We start from the raw sequence: 16,484 nt of genomic DNA on the forward strand, positions 1-16,484 counted from the left end.
TTATGTAAGAAGAACAAGATATCATGAGGAATCTCAGGAATTGATCTTGTCCGGGACATGACTACTCATAGCAGAAAACACATAGTGACTGCTCTCTCCATCACTAAAATCGCAAAGTGTAATAATTTGCACCGAAGAGAGAGGGATTCAATCTATTTCCAGCTACAAGAAAGCACTGCTCAATTTAGTGCATCATGTTAAAATTCTAAATTTCCCTACCATTATGGGAATGGATGGATTCTATCCATAATCATGGTGTAAGGCCAAGGACCTGCAAATTTAAGCAAGAGAGGCTGAGTGGCCACTGGATCAGCAAGGTGGACCCTCCTGATGTTTCATTTGCATCTTCTGCTGCACCATAAGAAAAAAATGAAAGTAAACAGCAGAGGCTGGCTTGTTGCTGTACGGCCATAAAATAAATACTAGGGGGGAAAAAGCCAAAGTTTTAAACAGAAATGGCTATTGCACAACAGACTAGCATTAAATTTACAGAAAACAGAATTAATTTTGTTAAGTAAAAAAACCTCACCCTGAAACACTACCTCCATTCAAATTTATAAGACATAAAATAGCGACCGACTCCTCCGTCCATGACCTGGGTGTACTGCTTGACACTGGACTATCCATGAAAGTCTGCATTTGTAACTTGGTGAAGACAGGATATTATAAGCTCCAATCGTTAAGACGACTGAAGCCCCTACTTGAACCCGATAACTTCTGAACAGCCCTACAGTCGTCAATTTTCACTGGAATTGATTATTGCAATTCACTAATGCTAGTTTTACCTGATAAATCACTCAGAGCTCTCCAACTTTTACAAAATTCAGCTGCTCAGGTTCTGATTAGCCTTTCACAATATGACCATATTACCCCTATCAGTACTTCATTGGTTACCAGTTCAATAGAGAACTTAATATACAATGTTGATGTTAATACATAAAATTAATCGCTAACACATATAGTTTGTTTCAGGTACAAAGATGTGTAATGCTGTTCCGAGCCACTCTTAAGATCTTAAAGGCTTGTTACAAGTGCCTATGCTCCACCAAGCTCATTTAGGAGAGGTCAGTGAGCGAGCAGTCTCAATAGTTGGGCCAATAATGTGGAAGCTAATGCCTAAACTACTGAGAGCTATAATAGATACAAAAATATTGAAAAAAGTCCTTAAAAACATTGCTATATTAACAAGCCTATGGTGCAGTCAACAATTAACTGTGAGGCATGATATTAGATGATGGATAAAATGGTATAATTTTGTCATAAAGATATGAAAATGTTATTTCAGGCATGAAATGGAGCATCACTTTATGGAGATATATAATTTGTTAATGTAATGTAATATTTGTTTTTAAGATGTTTATAATTGTGCATGTTTTAATTTGTAAACCTCAAACCATAAAGAGAATACTTTCACTATAGTGTAAATAATTTCAATCACTACAATTGTCTCTACTGAATCTTCCAACTGTTTTTAATATGGAGGAAAAGACCTTGGAATAAAAGCAAGCCTAGTTGAAAAACTTAAGAACTTGCTACAATCATTCTAATCGGTCAAAAAACCTCCACCATCCTTTTATTCAAAATACAAAAATTTTTTATGAAAGAAATTTTGTATTTTTTTTTATACAAAACTTGACTTAACTCATAACACTGTTCCAATCCACAGATTTCGCTTAAATTGCCGACGTTGGCTAGCATTTTGCTGACGAGGCTTCATCAGGGCATCAATTATGTTATTTATATACAAAAAATGTTTTCATAAAAAATAATTTTTGAGGCAACTGAATTGATGTTTACAAGGAAGTGAACAAATCTTCCTGGGAATTTGCCCTCACAAGTCAGATATCCAGGTATAGGAAGACTCTGAAATCTGGTTGTCGCAGATGCGCTGTCACTACCATTTGGCCTTTTATGAATACTTGAGGTGCTGCTAACATGCCTCGTGGGAGGTCTCTGTACCAATAGTGGAATGGAATATGAGCATAAGTATCCTCCAGATATAGAGGGTACATCCACTCTACATCCTGCAGGAAGAGAAGACTTGTGCGAAGAGTGTAATGATTCTGCCTACTAGGCAGCCCCCATGTCAGCAGAGGTCCTCATGAAGACACACTTTCTCTCACTGTAGCCACCTCCTTGATGGCCACATGACTCGGCAAGACCTGCCCTATATAACCCTGTCTTTCCCTACACTCTGTGCCTCTTCCTCAAGTCACCATGATTCCTTGCATTGGCCCACCTTGCCTTGCTACTGCGTGGTCTCTATGGCCTTATTTCTCTTTTGTGGCCTCCTTGGCCTTCCAACCTTGTTCTGTCACCTCATTGGTCTTCTTGCCCTGCCTTGTGGCCTTCAGGCCTTCTACTCTTACTCTGCCTTGCAGCCTGCTTAAGCCTCTTTGTCTGTTTCTCCCTTGAATTGTCCTATATGTTTCCTGTTTGCCTGTGCTGTATATTCTTAGCCTAGTTCTTGTGGTTCTGTCCAGTCCTTGTTTTGTCCTACCTGGTCCTCCCTACGGCTCCTGCTCCGTGTGGGCCTTCAGTTCAGTCTGCAACCGCTACGTGCCTCTTTTGTTGAAGTCCACATTTGAAAAAAGGCTATTGGATCCTGGAATGCAACTGAGGGAGGGACACAACGGTATCACCTCAGGAGGTAAGCAGTGCAATCCAGTCATCATCTTCTCTAGAAACTGTCTATGGGGTTTTTGGGGGGTTTTTTATACAAGCAATCCCCAGTAGGGAAATGCATGTCCACCATATGCTGGAGTCAGAATACTGGCAAGCTGATGTTGGAGCAGGGCTATATATATTTGTGATGTCAACTTTTACTCCGTCTCCACCTGCTGATAGAGGTGCATAACCCCACTGGTAGGGATTGGCCTACCTGAATGCAAAGGAAGGACATGGTCAAGCTGTGCTCAGACAAACAAGGACTGGGAATTCCCACACATGCTCATAGAACTCATAGCTCTTCTAGCTAGGAGAGACAAGTCTGTTCGGTACTGCTGATGTCACTCACATATAATGGCTAATTCAGTCTGCCATCTAGGGAAAAAATTATTTAAACAAAACCAGAGTCTCTCATCTATTTTTGTATAATATAGATTGTTAAATGAGAACCACTTAACACATGAACCGTGTCTCCTCATAACATCATTTTCTCAGATCTGCTTCCAATCAAAATCGCGCAACTCAGGTCACTAGTTGACCCCTAGCGATCACAATTTAATGCCGAGGCAGCTGCCACCCTACTGAAACTTCTTTACTATTAGTTTGCTTTCTTACATAATTCTGATAGAAATAACAAAAATCAGGATTTTAAAATTTCATTCCAGAAGACATTTTAATGTTTAAAAAGCTCTTTGAGGGGTCCTCCTACTTAATCACCTGCAACACTATAAATCTAAGTAGATCCGAGTCCTGCTGTGCTGAGTGTCATCACAGATCTGTGCAGCCTGCACTGTGACGCAAGAAAAGCATAAACCCAGCTGAACATGGACTTGATTTTTAGAAACCGAGCCAGTGCTTGTAACTAAGGTTGCCAAATATGTCCAGTTTTTCACTACAGATTGATGCAATGCTGGTTTTCCTTCACCGAAGGCATGGACTTGTAGTTCCGACTTCCCCAAGAAATGCAAGAACAAATCCATGCCCTCAAAATAATGGACCAAGTTAGCAACTCTAGTTGTAATTTTGGGGAAAAATAATTTGAGCAGCTGTTACATGTAAACACATAAAATAAAGTATATTAGGCCAAAGAAGATGAGGGACACAGGAATAAGGCCAGGAGAAGGAGGTAGAGCTAAGAAAGAGGCAAGTTCATATTCTAAGCAATCTAGAGAGTACTGCGGCTTGACCTACTTTGCAGATCAAAAAATGTCCCCCTCTGAATACAACCAAGAAAGCAAAGCTTTCCTAAGTGTTGTGTTCGGTCTCAGACGACTTTGACATCTGTGCCTCACCTTTCTTCCTTCTCTCCTCTCAAGCCTTGGGAAGATGGCTGCTGCCACGTCTTCATGCCGCTCTCGCCGGTGTCCCCGGATCGGCAACAGTGACTGTGTTCGCCATGATTTCCTGAGGGCCTCCTAGGGTGTGTGCGTGCACGCCACCCACGTCTACCATCCACGTCATGGCGGGAACCTCGGGGGCGTCCCCTCCGAGTGACGTCATCCTATCCTGGTATTTAGCCTGGTATTTAGCCTTCCCTTCATTTGCTAACAATCGGGCCGATACAGTACAGTGCGCTCCGGTGGAGCACACTGTTAGCCCGGATTTGGCCGCGCGTTTGACGCGCTAGCTTTACCCCTTTGTTGCGACCGTCACTTCCAGATGGCTTCACTCCGCCTACCTTTCCTTTTCTGCGGCTCCTCCTGCTCTTCATGGACGCCTGGCTGCCGCGGCGTCTGCCTGCCGTCCTCTCCGGCGTCCCCGGACCGGCTTGGGCGCTGCCTCCCTCTGTGTTCTACAGGTACACCTTAGGGTGCGCGCGCCGCGCGGCCCTCATTCTTATTTTCTCATTGGCGCGTTCCTCAGGGGCGTCCCCCTGTGATGATGTCATGCTGCCCGGATATTTAAGCCTACACTTTATTGCTAGCCGTTGAGTTAGTAAGGGGATTCTTACGAATGAGATTCGCTCTCCGTACCCAGCTACTCTGCCTCTCCAACTTCTATTGGACTCTTTCTGCGAACGGGGTACCCGCTCCTCGGGGGCCTCTTTTGCTTCTTTCAGGTCACTAACAGGTAACCGGTACTCACTCCTCGAGGGCCCATGTTCCCTGACTTGCTGCCTGCATCTATTTCCTCTTCTACTTGGAAGAATTTGCTACAGACAGCAGTGAGTACTACTATCATCCACTCCTCAGAGCTGTCTCCCTGGAACCAGGTACTCACTCCTCGAGGGCCTGCCCCCGTTCCAGCGCCAGTGCCATCTCCTACGTGGAACTGCTGTGTGAGTACTTTGCCAACAAGTCTCCCTGCTCCCAGGAATCTGGTACTCACTCCTCGAGGGCCAGCTCTCCCTTTCTCTATTGTACTCATACTCTCAGTTCTCTCCACTACAGCACTGTTACCGGAGGACCCACTGTTCCAGCACCTGGGGAATACTAGTCCAGCCGGGCTACATCTTCTATTCACTACTGCCACCTCTGGTAGCTTCTCAAACTGTCTAAATAAAGATAAATCTGTGTTTGTATGTCCAAGAGCTGAGCCTGACCTATGGCCTCAAGGGTCAGCTGCCACAGTGTCCAAGGGTCCACCCAAACCTCACTAATTATAACACCCTTATACAGTAAGGGGTAATAGCGCATCGAAAACACGCTGCCAACCCCCCCAAAACTAATAGCGCCTGCAACATGCAAATGCATGTTGATGGCCCTATTAGTTATTCCCATGTGATCCAGAAAGCAAAATGTGCAGTGAAGCCGCACATTTTACTTTCAAAAATTAACACCTGTCCAAAAGCTTGCATTAATTTCTGCCAGCGCCGGGGAAGGGTACAGAAAAGCTGAAAAAACTGCTTTTCTGTACAGCCTTCGACTTAATATCATAGCGATATTAAGTCGGAGGCCCCTAAAATTTAAAAAAAATTTTAAATTAAAAAAAAAATTTTAATCGGCCCACGGGTCAGAAGACGGACGCTCAATTATACTGGCGTCCGTTTTCCGAACCCGTGGCTGACAGCCGCCGCTCCTGTCAAAAAAGAGGCGCTAGGGATGCACTAGCATCCCTAGCTCCTCTTTTTACCGTGGGCCCTCATTTGCATACTAAATCCCACGCTCATCGGGAGAGCGGGCGCTCGCCTTAAGGCACCCACTCTCCCGCGGGTTTTACTGTATCAGTCTGAATCTGAGTTAGCAAGGATTGGATTGCCTCCGGTCTAAGCTGCTCTGCCGCTTCCCAGCTGCCGCAGGAAGCTCTCTCTGCCCTTTGGGGTATTTCTTCACTAACCTGGGTTACCCGCTCCTCGGGGACCCTTCTACTCTATTTCAGGTACCTATCTTGGGATACCGGGTACTCGCTCCTCGAGGGCCTGCTCTCCCTAATCTGGTGCCTGCCACTGAACAACTTCTGCCTGCCAGGACCTTCAATGATACAGCTTCTGCTTCAGTGAGTACTAACCCTCTCAGTCTGTCTCACCTTCAGCTTCAGCGCTCTGTGTCTACATCCGGGACCTGTCCCTGCTACGCCGCGCTGCCTATCACCTACTCAAGTGTGAGACTGGTCTCCTCTGCTGAGGACCCCTGGACTACTTCACTGGGTTACCTTCACTGCTCCCTGAACAATACCATCAAGCTGTACAATAAATACAACTTCTCTGTGTCTGCATGTATAGAGTCTAGCCTAGTACTGTGGTTCCTCACGGGGCTCCTCCCCGTGGGAGTGGCCATCACCGCAGTACCCAAGAATCCACTCCAACACCTCATAACCATAACACTAAGCTCCTCTGTAGGACATCAGTGTTTCCTTGTGCAAACAGATTCAAAAGTTACCTTATGATAGTTGATTTCTGGGACTTCTGAAATGCTTTGTAACCTCCTGTAACAGAAGTAACAATCCATCACTGGTATATAGTTAATTATTAGTTTCATTGCTGTTGCTTTCCAAAACCCAGTTGTAAATTGCAATACACAAGCTAAAATACATTTTAATCAACCGCCTAGATGTCTTCTGGATCCAAAAGACATCTAGGCAATTCATTCCCTGGAAAGGGAGGAGGAATAGCCTAGTAGTTAGAGCAGTGGGCTCCGAACCAGGAGACCAGCGTTCGAGTCCCACTGTTGCCCCTTGTGACCTTGGGCAAGTCACTTTACCCTCCATTGCCTCAGGTACAAACTTAGATTATAAGCCCTCTGGGTATAGGGAAATACCTACAGTACCTGAATGTAAACTGATGTAATATCTCAGATCAAATGTCGGTATATATTTATTTATTTAACACTTTTTTTTATACCGGCATTCGTAGGACACATCATGTCGGTTTACAAGTAACTGAGAAGGGAAATTACAATGAACAAGGGAGGGGCTAACTGGGTAATATGCAAAGTACAAAGGAAGAGAGTCAACAGCAGAATTACAACTTTTTGCATTCAAGTTAGGGTTAAATATGCAAAAGAACTTATAAACAAATTAAGCGAGGCATGTACACTTGAGAAATTAGCATATGAGGGCTTATTTACAGTAAGAGGAGGCAAGTGCACATATGTATAGTTAAAAGCTAGTGGGGGGGGGGAGAAAGGAGGGAGGGAGCAGGGGGAGAGGGGCGGGTGGGGTAGAGTGAAGAGGGGTACAGTAAGGCACGGGTACTTTGAGGGAGGGGTTGCTAGGGGGTGAGAGGGAGGGGTAAAGGGGGGCTAGGAGTGCAAGGGAAGGAAACAGGGAGGGGTGGTATGAAGGCTGAGTGTGAGCTGAGGTGGTTCGTAGGACAAAATTAGGATTGAGAGGAGTTGGGGTATGCCTGTCTAAAGAGCCATGTTTTGATTCCTTTTTTGAAGTGGCTCAGGGATGGTTCTAGGCGGAGGTGGACGGGGAGGGAGTTCCAAAGTGTGGGGCCCGCAATAGAGAAGGCTCTATCTCTGGTAGTGGTAAGGTGCCCAATTTTAAGTGAGGGGATTTGGAGAGTGCCAGCAAGGGAGTTTCTCGTGGGGCGATTAGCTTGGCGGAATTGTGGCATATTTTCAAGCCAGGGTGAGTTGTTATTGTATAGAGTGTTATGGAGGATGGTGAGTGTTTTGTACTGGGAACGGAAGGCGATGGGGAGCCAATAAAAAGAGCATCTTGTATTTCAGGTTCCACATCCTCTTAGGAATGCTTTTGTTTAGTCATCGGAGATTTCCATTCTCTCAAATAATGTTCAACTTACCAACACATATCAAATGAACTCCAGCCCAAAAATAGCCATCTGGATCAAACTGCAACAAAAGAAGACAGACTGAAGGGAACATTGACAAATGTGTATTATACTTTCCTGGCTATATGGTTCCCCAAGATAAGTGTAAGAGAAATTGCTGATCTCAAGATATCACATGCCAAGAGACAAGAGTATTTGCGAAAAGGAGGGATTATGGCAGCATTGGACTGCTACAGCAGAACAAAATGCTGCACTAGATTAAAACCCAACAAGTAGCTTTTCTAAACACATCATAAACCATGAAACCAAAGGTTGAGTGAATTACCTATACTACATGAACAGAGCCCAGAGACAGCATCATATAGCCTGGTTCACAATGGCCCTGTTTTGTGAGGCACACTGGACCTAACTGCCCTGTGTTAAATGAAATCTAGAACAAACATTTTCAGGCAAAACCATGCTGTGAGAGTATTTCCTTCTTCTTGAGTTTGTTTCCTTCTCTCTACAGGACCTTGGTGAGCTGCTCCACTCCATTTGGCCATACTGTGTTTTTTCTCAGATTCCTTGCAGTGCCTGACATCATGAACCCAACCATCAAGTTAAAAAAGATGTGATTTGCATTAAATAAAGGCTTTAACATGGCTACTGGTTATCATTGGCATTCTACATATTAGACACTGCACGTACCAAAATATTTGTTTGCTTACATCTTCAAGCAAAATACGTATTTCATGTATTTCTAGTCTAATCATAGCCTTTTCTCAATCTGTTCTAGCAGCAAAGGGCCACAGTAGATGTCAATCAACAGAGGATCCTGAATGCTCACTTATGTTATTCTAAATGGTCTGTGCTGCTAATATTTTGCCTTGTCCGTAACTGTTTCTATTTAAAGTTGTTTGTGTTGAAATTGTAACCTACTTAAAGCTATTTTATTATATAACGTGGGCTAGAAGTATTTTAAATAAAAATTAATTAATAAGCTAATGTGATTATACAGTGCTGCTACTGTTGACATTTAATTTAGAAAGCAACAACACAAAGCAAATGTGAAGCGGGTGGCTTCCCATGGAGAGAACCTGACAGCTCTGCATGCCAAGCCGATAATTGGTGCTTCACTTAATAGCCTGCCATCAAAACAAAATGGTCAAAATATCTATTATATAGCAAGGCATGCTGATTTTTTTTAAATTGCTAGGCACTCTGGAAATGTCTTTATTTTAAAATAAATGGCAATTATTAAAATGCCTCTGCTCCAGTACAAACAAACAAGCTTAAATACTTTTAAAGCAGCAGTGCAGCGGATTATTATTGCCGATGTACTCAGAACCTGCAAGTTTGAATTCTAATAATTATAACAAATAATGTTGCGGCATCTGCAGCTTCAGGCTCCAGCAGTTTGGCACAGAGGTCCTGTGGTTTAGGGTCCCCTCTTGGAAGGTCCATAAACCCTGGCACGGGATGGAAACCAATGAGGGCAAACAAAGAGGTCTGGAGAATTAACAGCACAGTCATAAACTATAATCCTTTCCTAATATACTGGGGTCAGGAAGAATAAGGGCAGCAAGTCAACAATACATCCCCAAAGAATAATCACTACACAGCTTCTTCATGGCGTGGCAATACATTAAAAAGTCCTGCAAAGGCAACTACAGGAGAGAGAGAGAGAGAAGAGGAAGGTGGAGGACTATGGTAAAGAACTCAGGAAGTTGTGACAAGGGATCCCACAGGAGGAAGAAACTCTGCCTGGTTGGGCATTTTCTCAGAGAAATAAATTTGGGGGCAAAATTAAGATTGTGACATGACTGTTAAATACTTATCCGGTTCTACTTCTAGCAGAGATATAAAAGCATTCTTGGGACTGCTTGGGCAGAAGTTGTGGTTAGAACAGAGGTGGCCATCTCTGATCTCCGAGAGTCACAAACAGGTCAAGTTTTTAGGATATCTACAATGAATATGCATGAGATAGATCTGCATGCACTGCGTTCATTGTATGAAAAATATCTCTCATGCATATGGCATTGCAGTTATCCTGAAAACCAGGCATATTTGTGGCTCTCGAGGAGCGGAATTAGCCATCCCTGGGTTACAGCAATAGGCTGAGAACCAATGAAGCCAGCATTCAAATCCCATTTCTCCGACTAATGTGCCTTGTGACCTTGAGCAAGTCACTTCACCCTCCACTGCCTCAGGTATAAACCTAGGGGGGTCATTTAATAAGCTGCATTCGGTGTTTACCATGCAAGAAACACCTTAATGCAGTGATAGTGATTGATATTTTAAATGCTGCATGCTATTTCTGCCCCGATACCGCAAGAATGGTATCAGGGCAGCTCTATTAGATAATTTTTAAAATTAAACTCTATTTGTACATTTCAAATATATCATCATCTAATTTTATGTAAATAAAATAACAGCTTGCCTGAAAAAAAAATCACAGCTGCATTATTTTTTCTAGAAAATGAGCTATAACTCTTGTTGTAGCTAACTGCCTCCGGGAGCAATCAGGACGCTAACACGCATCCTGATGCTCCTGGGTTAATGGGTTAAAGGGTGTGAGTGCCCAACAAAGTGCACCCCCCCCCAGAAAGAATGAACCCCCCCATCCTACCCTGCCTTGACACTGCACCAATGCATGAATAGTAAAAAAAAAAAAAAAAAAAAAAAAAAGTGAATGATTAACAGCATAGGCCCCTCCCCTGCCTTCCAAACTCCATCCCCCCTTTTTTTTTTTTTACTCCCTCCCCAACGTCCAAGCTCTCTTGCAATCCTAGCCCCTCCCATTATCCCCCCTCCTAGCCTTACCTTTTAAGACCCTTGGTGGTCTAGTGGGGCCTGGAGCACCTCCTAAGCTCTGGGCCCAGCGCTATCACTGAAAAGTTGATGTAGCCCGGCCTGTGCGCTTCTTATGCCCTGATCACGACAGGAGTGGAGTCTGGGAGGGAGGGAGCAGGGCGTGTGCCATTTTTTTTTTTTTTTTTTTTACTATTTGTGCACTAGGGCCCCCCATTAAGGGGAGGCAGGGGGTGGGACAGAGGTCTCTTCAGACTCCTTGGAAGGGCTTTGTTCTACTTGGGGGGGGGGGCCTCATTTTGTTGGGCCCTTTAACAAGATTGCTGCCCCAGGTGGTGGGACCGCCACTGCATGGGATTTCACAGAAGCAGCTGAGGTTCCATATTTTGCCTGGGGATATTTTGCCACCAGGGAAAATACCGCATGATTTACTAAAGGTGCGGTACTGAGAAATGCAATTCTGGTCATTGTGCCATAGTGATTTAGCAGCTAATAGTCAACTGTTTTGAACTATTAGAGCCTTCATACTGCTTTATATGTACTTACTTGCTTCCTGTTTCTGTGTGAGTTGAGTTGCTGGTTGCCCACAGCTCCATTTTACATTGGTAAGAAACGCAGTACTGTTGTCTTAGCGCTTTTGGAAAGAGGAAACCTCCCTAGTTTGTTTCTCTCTCTTTAGAAGGCATTTTCTTATCTAAACACGCTTCATTGTACCAGAAATCTCTACCAGTCAGTCACTTTAATGAAGTCCACAGTGGTAAAAGAAATAGGACCTGTTGGGTACACAGAGATTGAAAGAACCTCTCCTAGTACCAAGGTCTCTATTAGCAAAATTATTGTAGAACTTGAAGGAAAAATGTTTCTTTATTAATGATCTGTAAGAATAAACATGCCAAAAGGGGGTGAACAAAAATAAAGGGACTCGAAGAACCTGGAAGAATGGTCAAAGATTGAGAAAACAAGCTTTAAAGCGAAAAAAAAAAAAAAAAAAAAAAAAAGAGTACAATCCTGCATTTGTAGTGAAAAAGTCTATTAATCATAACCAAACTATATTAATCAGAAGGACAAGAACTGGAAACTCAAATAGGAATGAGATATGTAATCACTTTGGCTACCCTAAAAATAACTAGTTAATAAGATAAAGCAACTGGGAAATTTTTTTTTTTTTTTATTTGTTTATTCAATTTTACATTTTATACACAAAGAATCCTTTGCATTCAATCAAGAGGAATATTCAAAAGAAAAGTGTTACACCAAATAAATTGTAATAATACAACTATTTTTAAACTGAAATGTTTATCCCCAATTTTTCTAGGTAATAATGGGAAATAGGAACAGAAGAAAAGAAAAAATAGAAAAAGGAGAGAAGGAAGATTTAAACCAATACTCTCTTATCAACCCATTCCTTTATAAATTAGAACCAGATCTTTTAGGTTATAGGGGTTTCCTTTCTAGCATCTATGAAGCCCCTTAACTGTTCTGGATTAAAGAAAATATATGTGTTCCCAGAGTATTTTACTACGCATCTTGCAGGATAACGCAAAAGAAAATTTGCACCAAGAGATATAACTTCAGGGCGCATTGTTATAAAGGATTTTCTGCGTAGTTGTGTAACTCTGGAAAGATCAGGGAAAATACGGATCAATCCACCCAAATATGTTATATTAATTGCTTTAAAGTAATGTTTCATAATTAGGGCTCTGTCGAACTCTGAAAACAGAGAAACAAAGAGTACAGTTCTTTCACATATCTCTAGTCCAGAGCTTTCCAAATATTCAGATAGATTATTAAAATTCCCAATATCCCCTACTGGGGATATCTGTATTTGACTCTGTCTTTGTCTTAAAAATAAGATCTTTTTTACAGCTGGTATCTGCTCTTCTGGAATCTGTAGGATTTCTTTCAGATATCTCTTGAAAGTCAGTAATGGAATTTCCCCCACCACTTTTGGAAAGTTCAAAACCCTTAGGTTTAGTTGTCTGAGATAATTTTCCACAGATTCAAGCCGTCGTGTTAAGACTGCCTGGTCTTTCACACATACAGCATTGATATCCGACATTTGTTTTAAATCTGTTTTTACTTGCTGTAATTCTTGTGATTGTTCTGTTCCCCTCAGATGTAATTGCTTTTCGATAGAGTCCATTTTGAGTGAAATTTCCTCCGTTTTTTGGGTTTGCTCATTAAATGCCATGGTTAACCCCGCAACCAAATCCCAAAGGGACTCTATTGTGATTTCCGCCGGTCTTTTCACCTCTATGGGACCTCTTACTAGGCCACCCGATGTCTCCCCTCCACCCACAGCTGTTCTAGTTCTCTGCAACATATCCTCATTTTGGTACTCACTCCTTGCTGCAGTTTCAAGAGGGCTCGTGGCATCGGGTGATCCCTCCACATTCGCGGTACTTCCCGGGAGTCCGCCCAAAGAAATCGCTCCTGTAGCTCTTCGCACTGGCGACTCAACTTTCCCGGCTATACACGCTGAGGTAGCGTTCGGCGGTAATCGTGGTTCTGGGGGGGACAACGATATTTCCCCAAGCGGAGAGGGGACTCCTCTTCCCATACCGCTAGCGGGGCTCGTTGTTCCTGATGGAATGGGAGATGCATATTCGGTGATTACCCGCTGTCCTGCGGTTGGTGAGGGCTCGGGTAGGTAAACCCTCACCTTCCCCTTTCTTTTATGCGGCATTTAGGAGAAATTATTAAGAAAAGTCCAATATGAGAAAATGAAAGGCAGGAGCGTCAGAAAATGCATCAAGTCAGAGAGCCATTTTAAATCCTCTCCAATTCTTCAAATACTCAAAATTTTCAGTCTATAGCGACACGCGCCGGACGGCGACAAGCGCCGAGGGAGACCAGCTTTTATACTGCCAGTCCCCAGCTGATGACGTCGGAGTCGTCGACTCGTGGGCGGGGCTCCAGGGGCCGGGAAAACGCGTCTGCTCTACCCCTTCAGGAAGAAATCAAAACTCAGCTGGTTAGAAATTCTTTCACAGGTAAATATTTCCTCTGCTCCGTCCATCAAACGCCGAGGGAGACCAGCTTTTATACTGCCAGTCCCCAGCTGATGACGTCGGCGTCGTCAACTCGTGGGCGGGGCTCCAGGGGCCGGGAAAACGCGTCTGCTCTACCCCTTCAGGAAGAAATCAAAACTCAGCTGGTTAGAAATTCTCTCACAGGTAAATATTTCCTCTGCTCCGTCCCAAGCAACTGGGAAATTTAACAGTATACATGATTGCATTAGTAGATATATCATCAACAAGAAAAAAAGAGGTAGTGTTCTTTTGTAGAGATCACTAGCTTGTATCCTACCTTGAGTAGTACAGTGTTCAGTTCTGAAAGCCATGCATTCTTAAGCACAGTGAGAGGATGGAAGTGGTTCAGAAGCAGACTACTAAAATGATACAGGACCTACAACCCATACCCTAGAGAGGCTTATGATACTCAAAATGGATTTGCTAAAGGAATGAAAGGAAAGGGGAATATGATATAAATCAAGGCTTCCCAAACCTGTCCTGGGGACTTTATAGCCAGTCGGATTTTCAGGATATCCACAACGAATATGCAGGAGATGATTTTGCATAGACTGTCTCCATGACATGCACATTTATTTCATGCATATTCATTGTGGATATCCTGAAAACCTGACTAGCAGTGGGGTCCCCAAGATAGGTTTGGGAAGCCTCGATATAAATATCCAAACATTTTTCAAATTTCAGTAAAGTACGAGAAGGTGAAATTTTCCATAGAGGTAATAGAAAAGGATATGGAATTGCAAGGAGTTGCTTTGTCCTTGGAGAATAACCAAAAAGAGGACATCATTTAAGCATGCTTGGGAGAGACATAGGGCACAATGGTAAGGGCAGGTTGGGGACAGGTAAAGGACAGCAAAAAATGAGTGAGAAAAAAATCCAGCTTCCTCTATCATACGGAACCTTGGAGGAATCAAGAGGGGAGAATATAAGCCAACGTGCCCAGCATGGTAGCGCAGCTGCATTTAACTTCCAAGATGCCGAGCATGGTGGCGCAGCTGCATTTAACTTCCAAGAAGATGGGGGGTGGGGGGGCGGGTAACCCACATGCAGTCAACAATGTACACCCCTGACAACAAGCATGCAGCTGCCAGATGTTTGGACAACAGCCTTATCAGGTTTGGTAGCTGTTTGGATAAGCAGCATGGAATCTATCTCCCTTCTGCGATCCTGCCAGGTACTTGTGACCTGGACTGGCCACTGCTGGAAAGAGGATACTGGGCTTGTGGATCTTTAGTCCGACCCAGTATGGCAAATGTTATGTCCTTATTACAAATCTTGATGGTAAGACACGGGAGGGGGTTCTGAGTGTTGGATTAAGCATGAGACTTGTAAGAATCAAAGAGAAAGACAGTTTCCTAGAACAGCCTAGCTGCAGAGATGACAGAGGCCAGCACACTAACAATTTAAACATGCTTGAGTCAGATATGGAGCAGGGGTGCGCAAACTAGTCCTATGGCTCTCCACCCCCCCCAACCAGTCAGGTTTTCAGGATACCCCTAATGAATATGCATGAGATTTATTTACATGCACTACCTCCTGTGTATGCAAATACTTCTCATGCATATGCATTAGGGATTTCCTGAAAACCCAACTGGCTAGGTGGGATAGGACCGGTTTCAGCACCCCTAATAGAGAGGGTTAGGGGTAGGAGCAGAGTTGGCATGTGAGGGGTAGCTGGTGTTGATTTAAGTATAGGAATTTATAAATTCATCTACTAAAACTGTAGAGAACCAGAGAGGAGACTGGGTGAGCCAACTGGTCCCTATATGCCATCATCCAGTGTGTGACTATAAGAAGAGAGAGATAATAAAGACCCAAAACTCTTAAAAGGTAAAGAATACACAAATAGCATGTAATCTGAAATAAAAAGGAAGTTTTAGAAAAAAAAGAAATCATGGACTCAGAAGGGGGTCAGGACTTGGGAGTAAAATAAGGAAATACTTCTTCACAGAAAGTGTGGCAGATGCATGGAAAAGTCTCTCATACGACGTGCTGGGAGGAGAAAACAGGAATAGAACTCAAGAAAGCATGGGATAAGCACAGTGGATCCTTTGATTATGTAGACGAGAGCTCTGCAGTACTGCATCATGAATAGACTGAAGAAATGGGTTTTGTGATGCTCATCTGCTCTCATCTTTTTTTGTAAGAGATCCTGCTTCTGAACCTCAAGGGCTTGTAATGATCACTGATCCCTGTCTGGCCTGAGCTTCTGATAAGAGGGAACTGTTCCCATGTTGTACTATGCAATATTTCTAAAATACCCATGGTAAACATTATTACTTCTGCTGTATCAATTAAAATATTTACTCGGTTATTATTTCTGAAATTATTTACTAATAGTCCTCTGCATTTCCACAAAATTCCTGGGCATAGCGATGTTGGTAGTGTGTAACAAAATCACTTCATGACATAAAAAGCTATTTTTACAGAGGGCGCATAATTAATCAATAACCTGTTCTAGTGAAAAAGAAGAGTGCATCTTTAAAGCTGGGAAAAAGTAAAATAGTACCTACTGTATTGCTCTAGAAGTTTATTCCACAGAAAATGGGCAATGAGAAACAATGCAAGGAGAAGAGTAAGAATGAAGGGGAACACAACAGGTGATGAACAGCTGAGAGCACAGGGCTTTAACCAGCTGGAGATTTTATACTAGATGTGTAAAACTAGGAACCACAGAAAACTCTAACACATCGATGCAGTATGGTGTGCTGGCCGCAGCGCACGGCTCAACGCTCTGTTAGACGCGCATTTTGGACAAGCAGCCATAACCCCCGATGCAAAACAGGGGTTAGCACATCCAAAACGAGCACCCAACTGCC

At 43.3% G+C, this 16,484-nt stretch overlaps 1 protein-coding gene across 8 annotated transcripts in view; it reads right to left on the bottom strand.

Annotated features, from left to right (window-relative positions):
- TMEM241 (transmembrane protein 241) overlaps positions 1-16,484 on the bottom strand; it is a 204,686-nt gene that overhangs the window by 89,142 nt on the left and 99,060 nt on the right. For all 8 annotated transcript variants that reach the window (XR_003854780.1, XR_003854782.1, XR_003854781.1 and 5 more), the window contains 2 exons: positions 7,856-7,904; positions 6,486-6,531 (listed from right to left, as the gene is read on the bottom strand). Coding sequence is in view for 3 of the 8 variants with exons in the window: in XM_029591130.1 (XP_029446990.1) it covers positions 6,486-6,531; positions 7,856-7,904 (95 nt within the window). In the remaining 5 variants the exon portion in view is untranslated. The remainder of the gene's footprint in view (positions 1-6,485; positions 6,532-7,855; positions 7,905-16,484) is intronic.

Source organism: Rhinatrema bivittatum, chromosome 2, assembly GCF_901001135.1.
Source record: "Rhinatrema bivittatum chromosome 2, aRhiBiv1.1, whole genome shotgun sequence".
Classification (NCBI taxonomy): Eukaryota; Metazoa; Chordata; class Amphibia; order Gymnophiona; family Rhinatrematidae; genus Rhinatrema; species Rhinatrema bivittatum.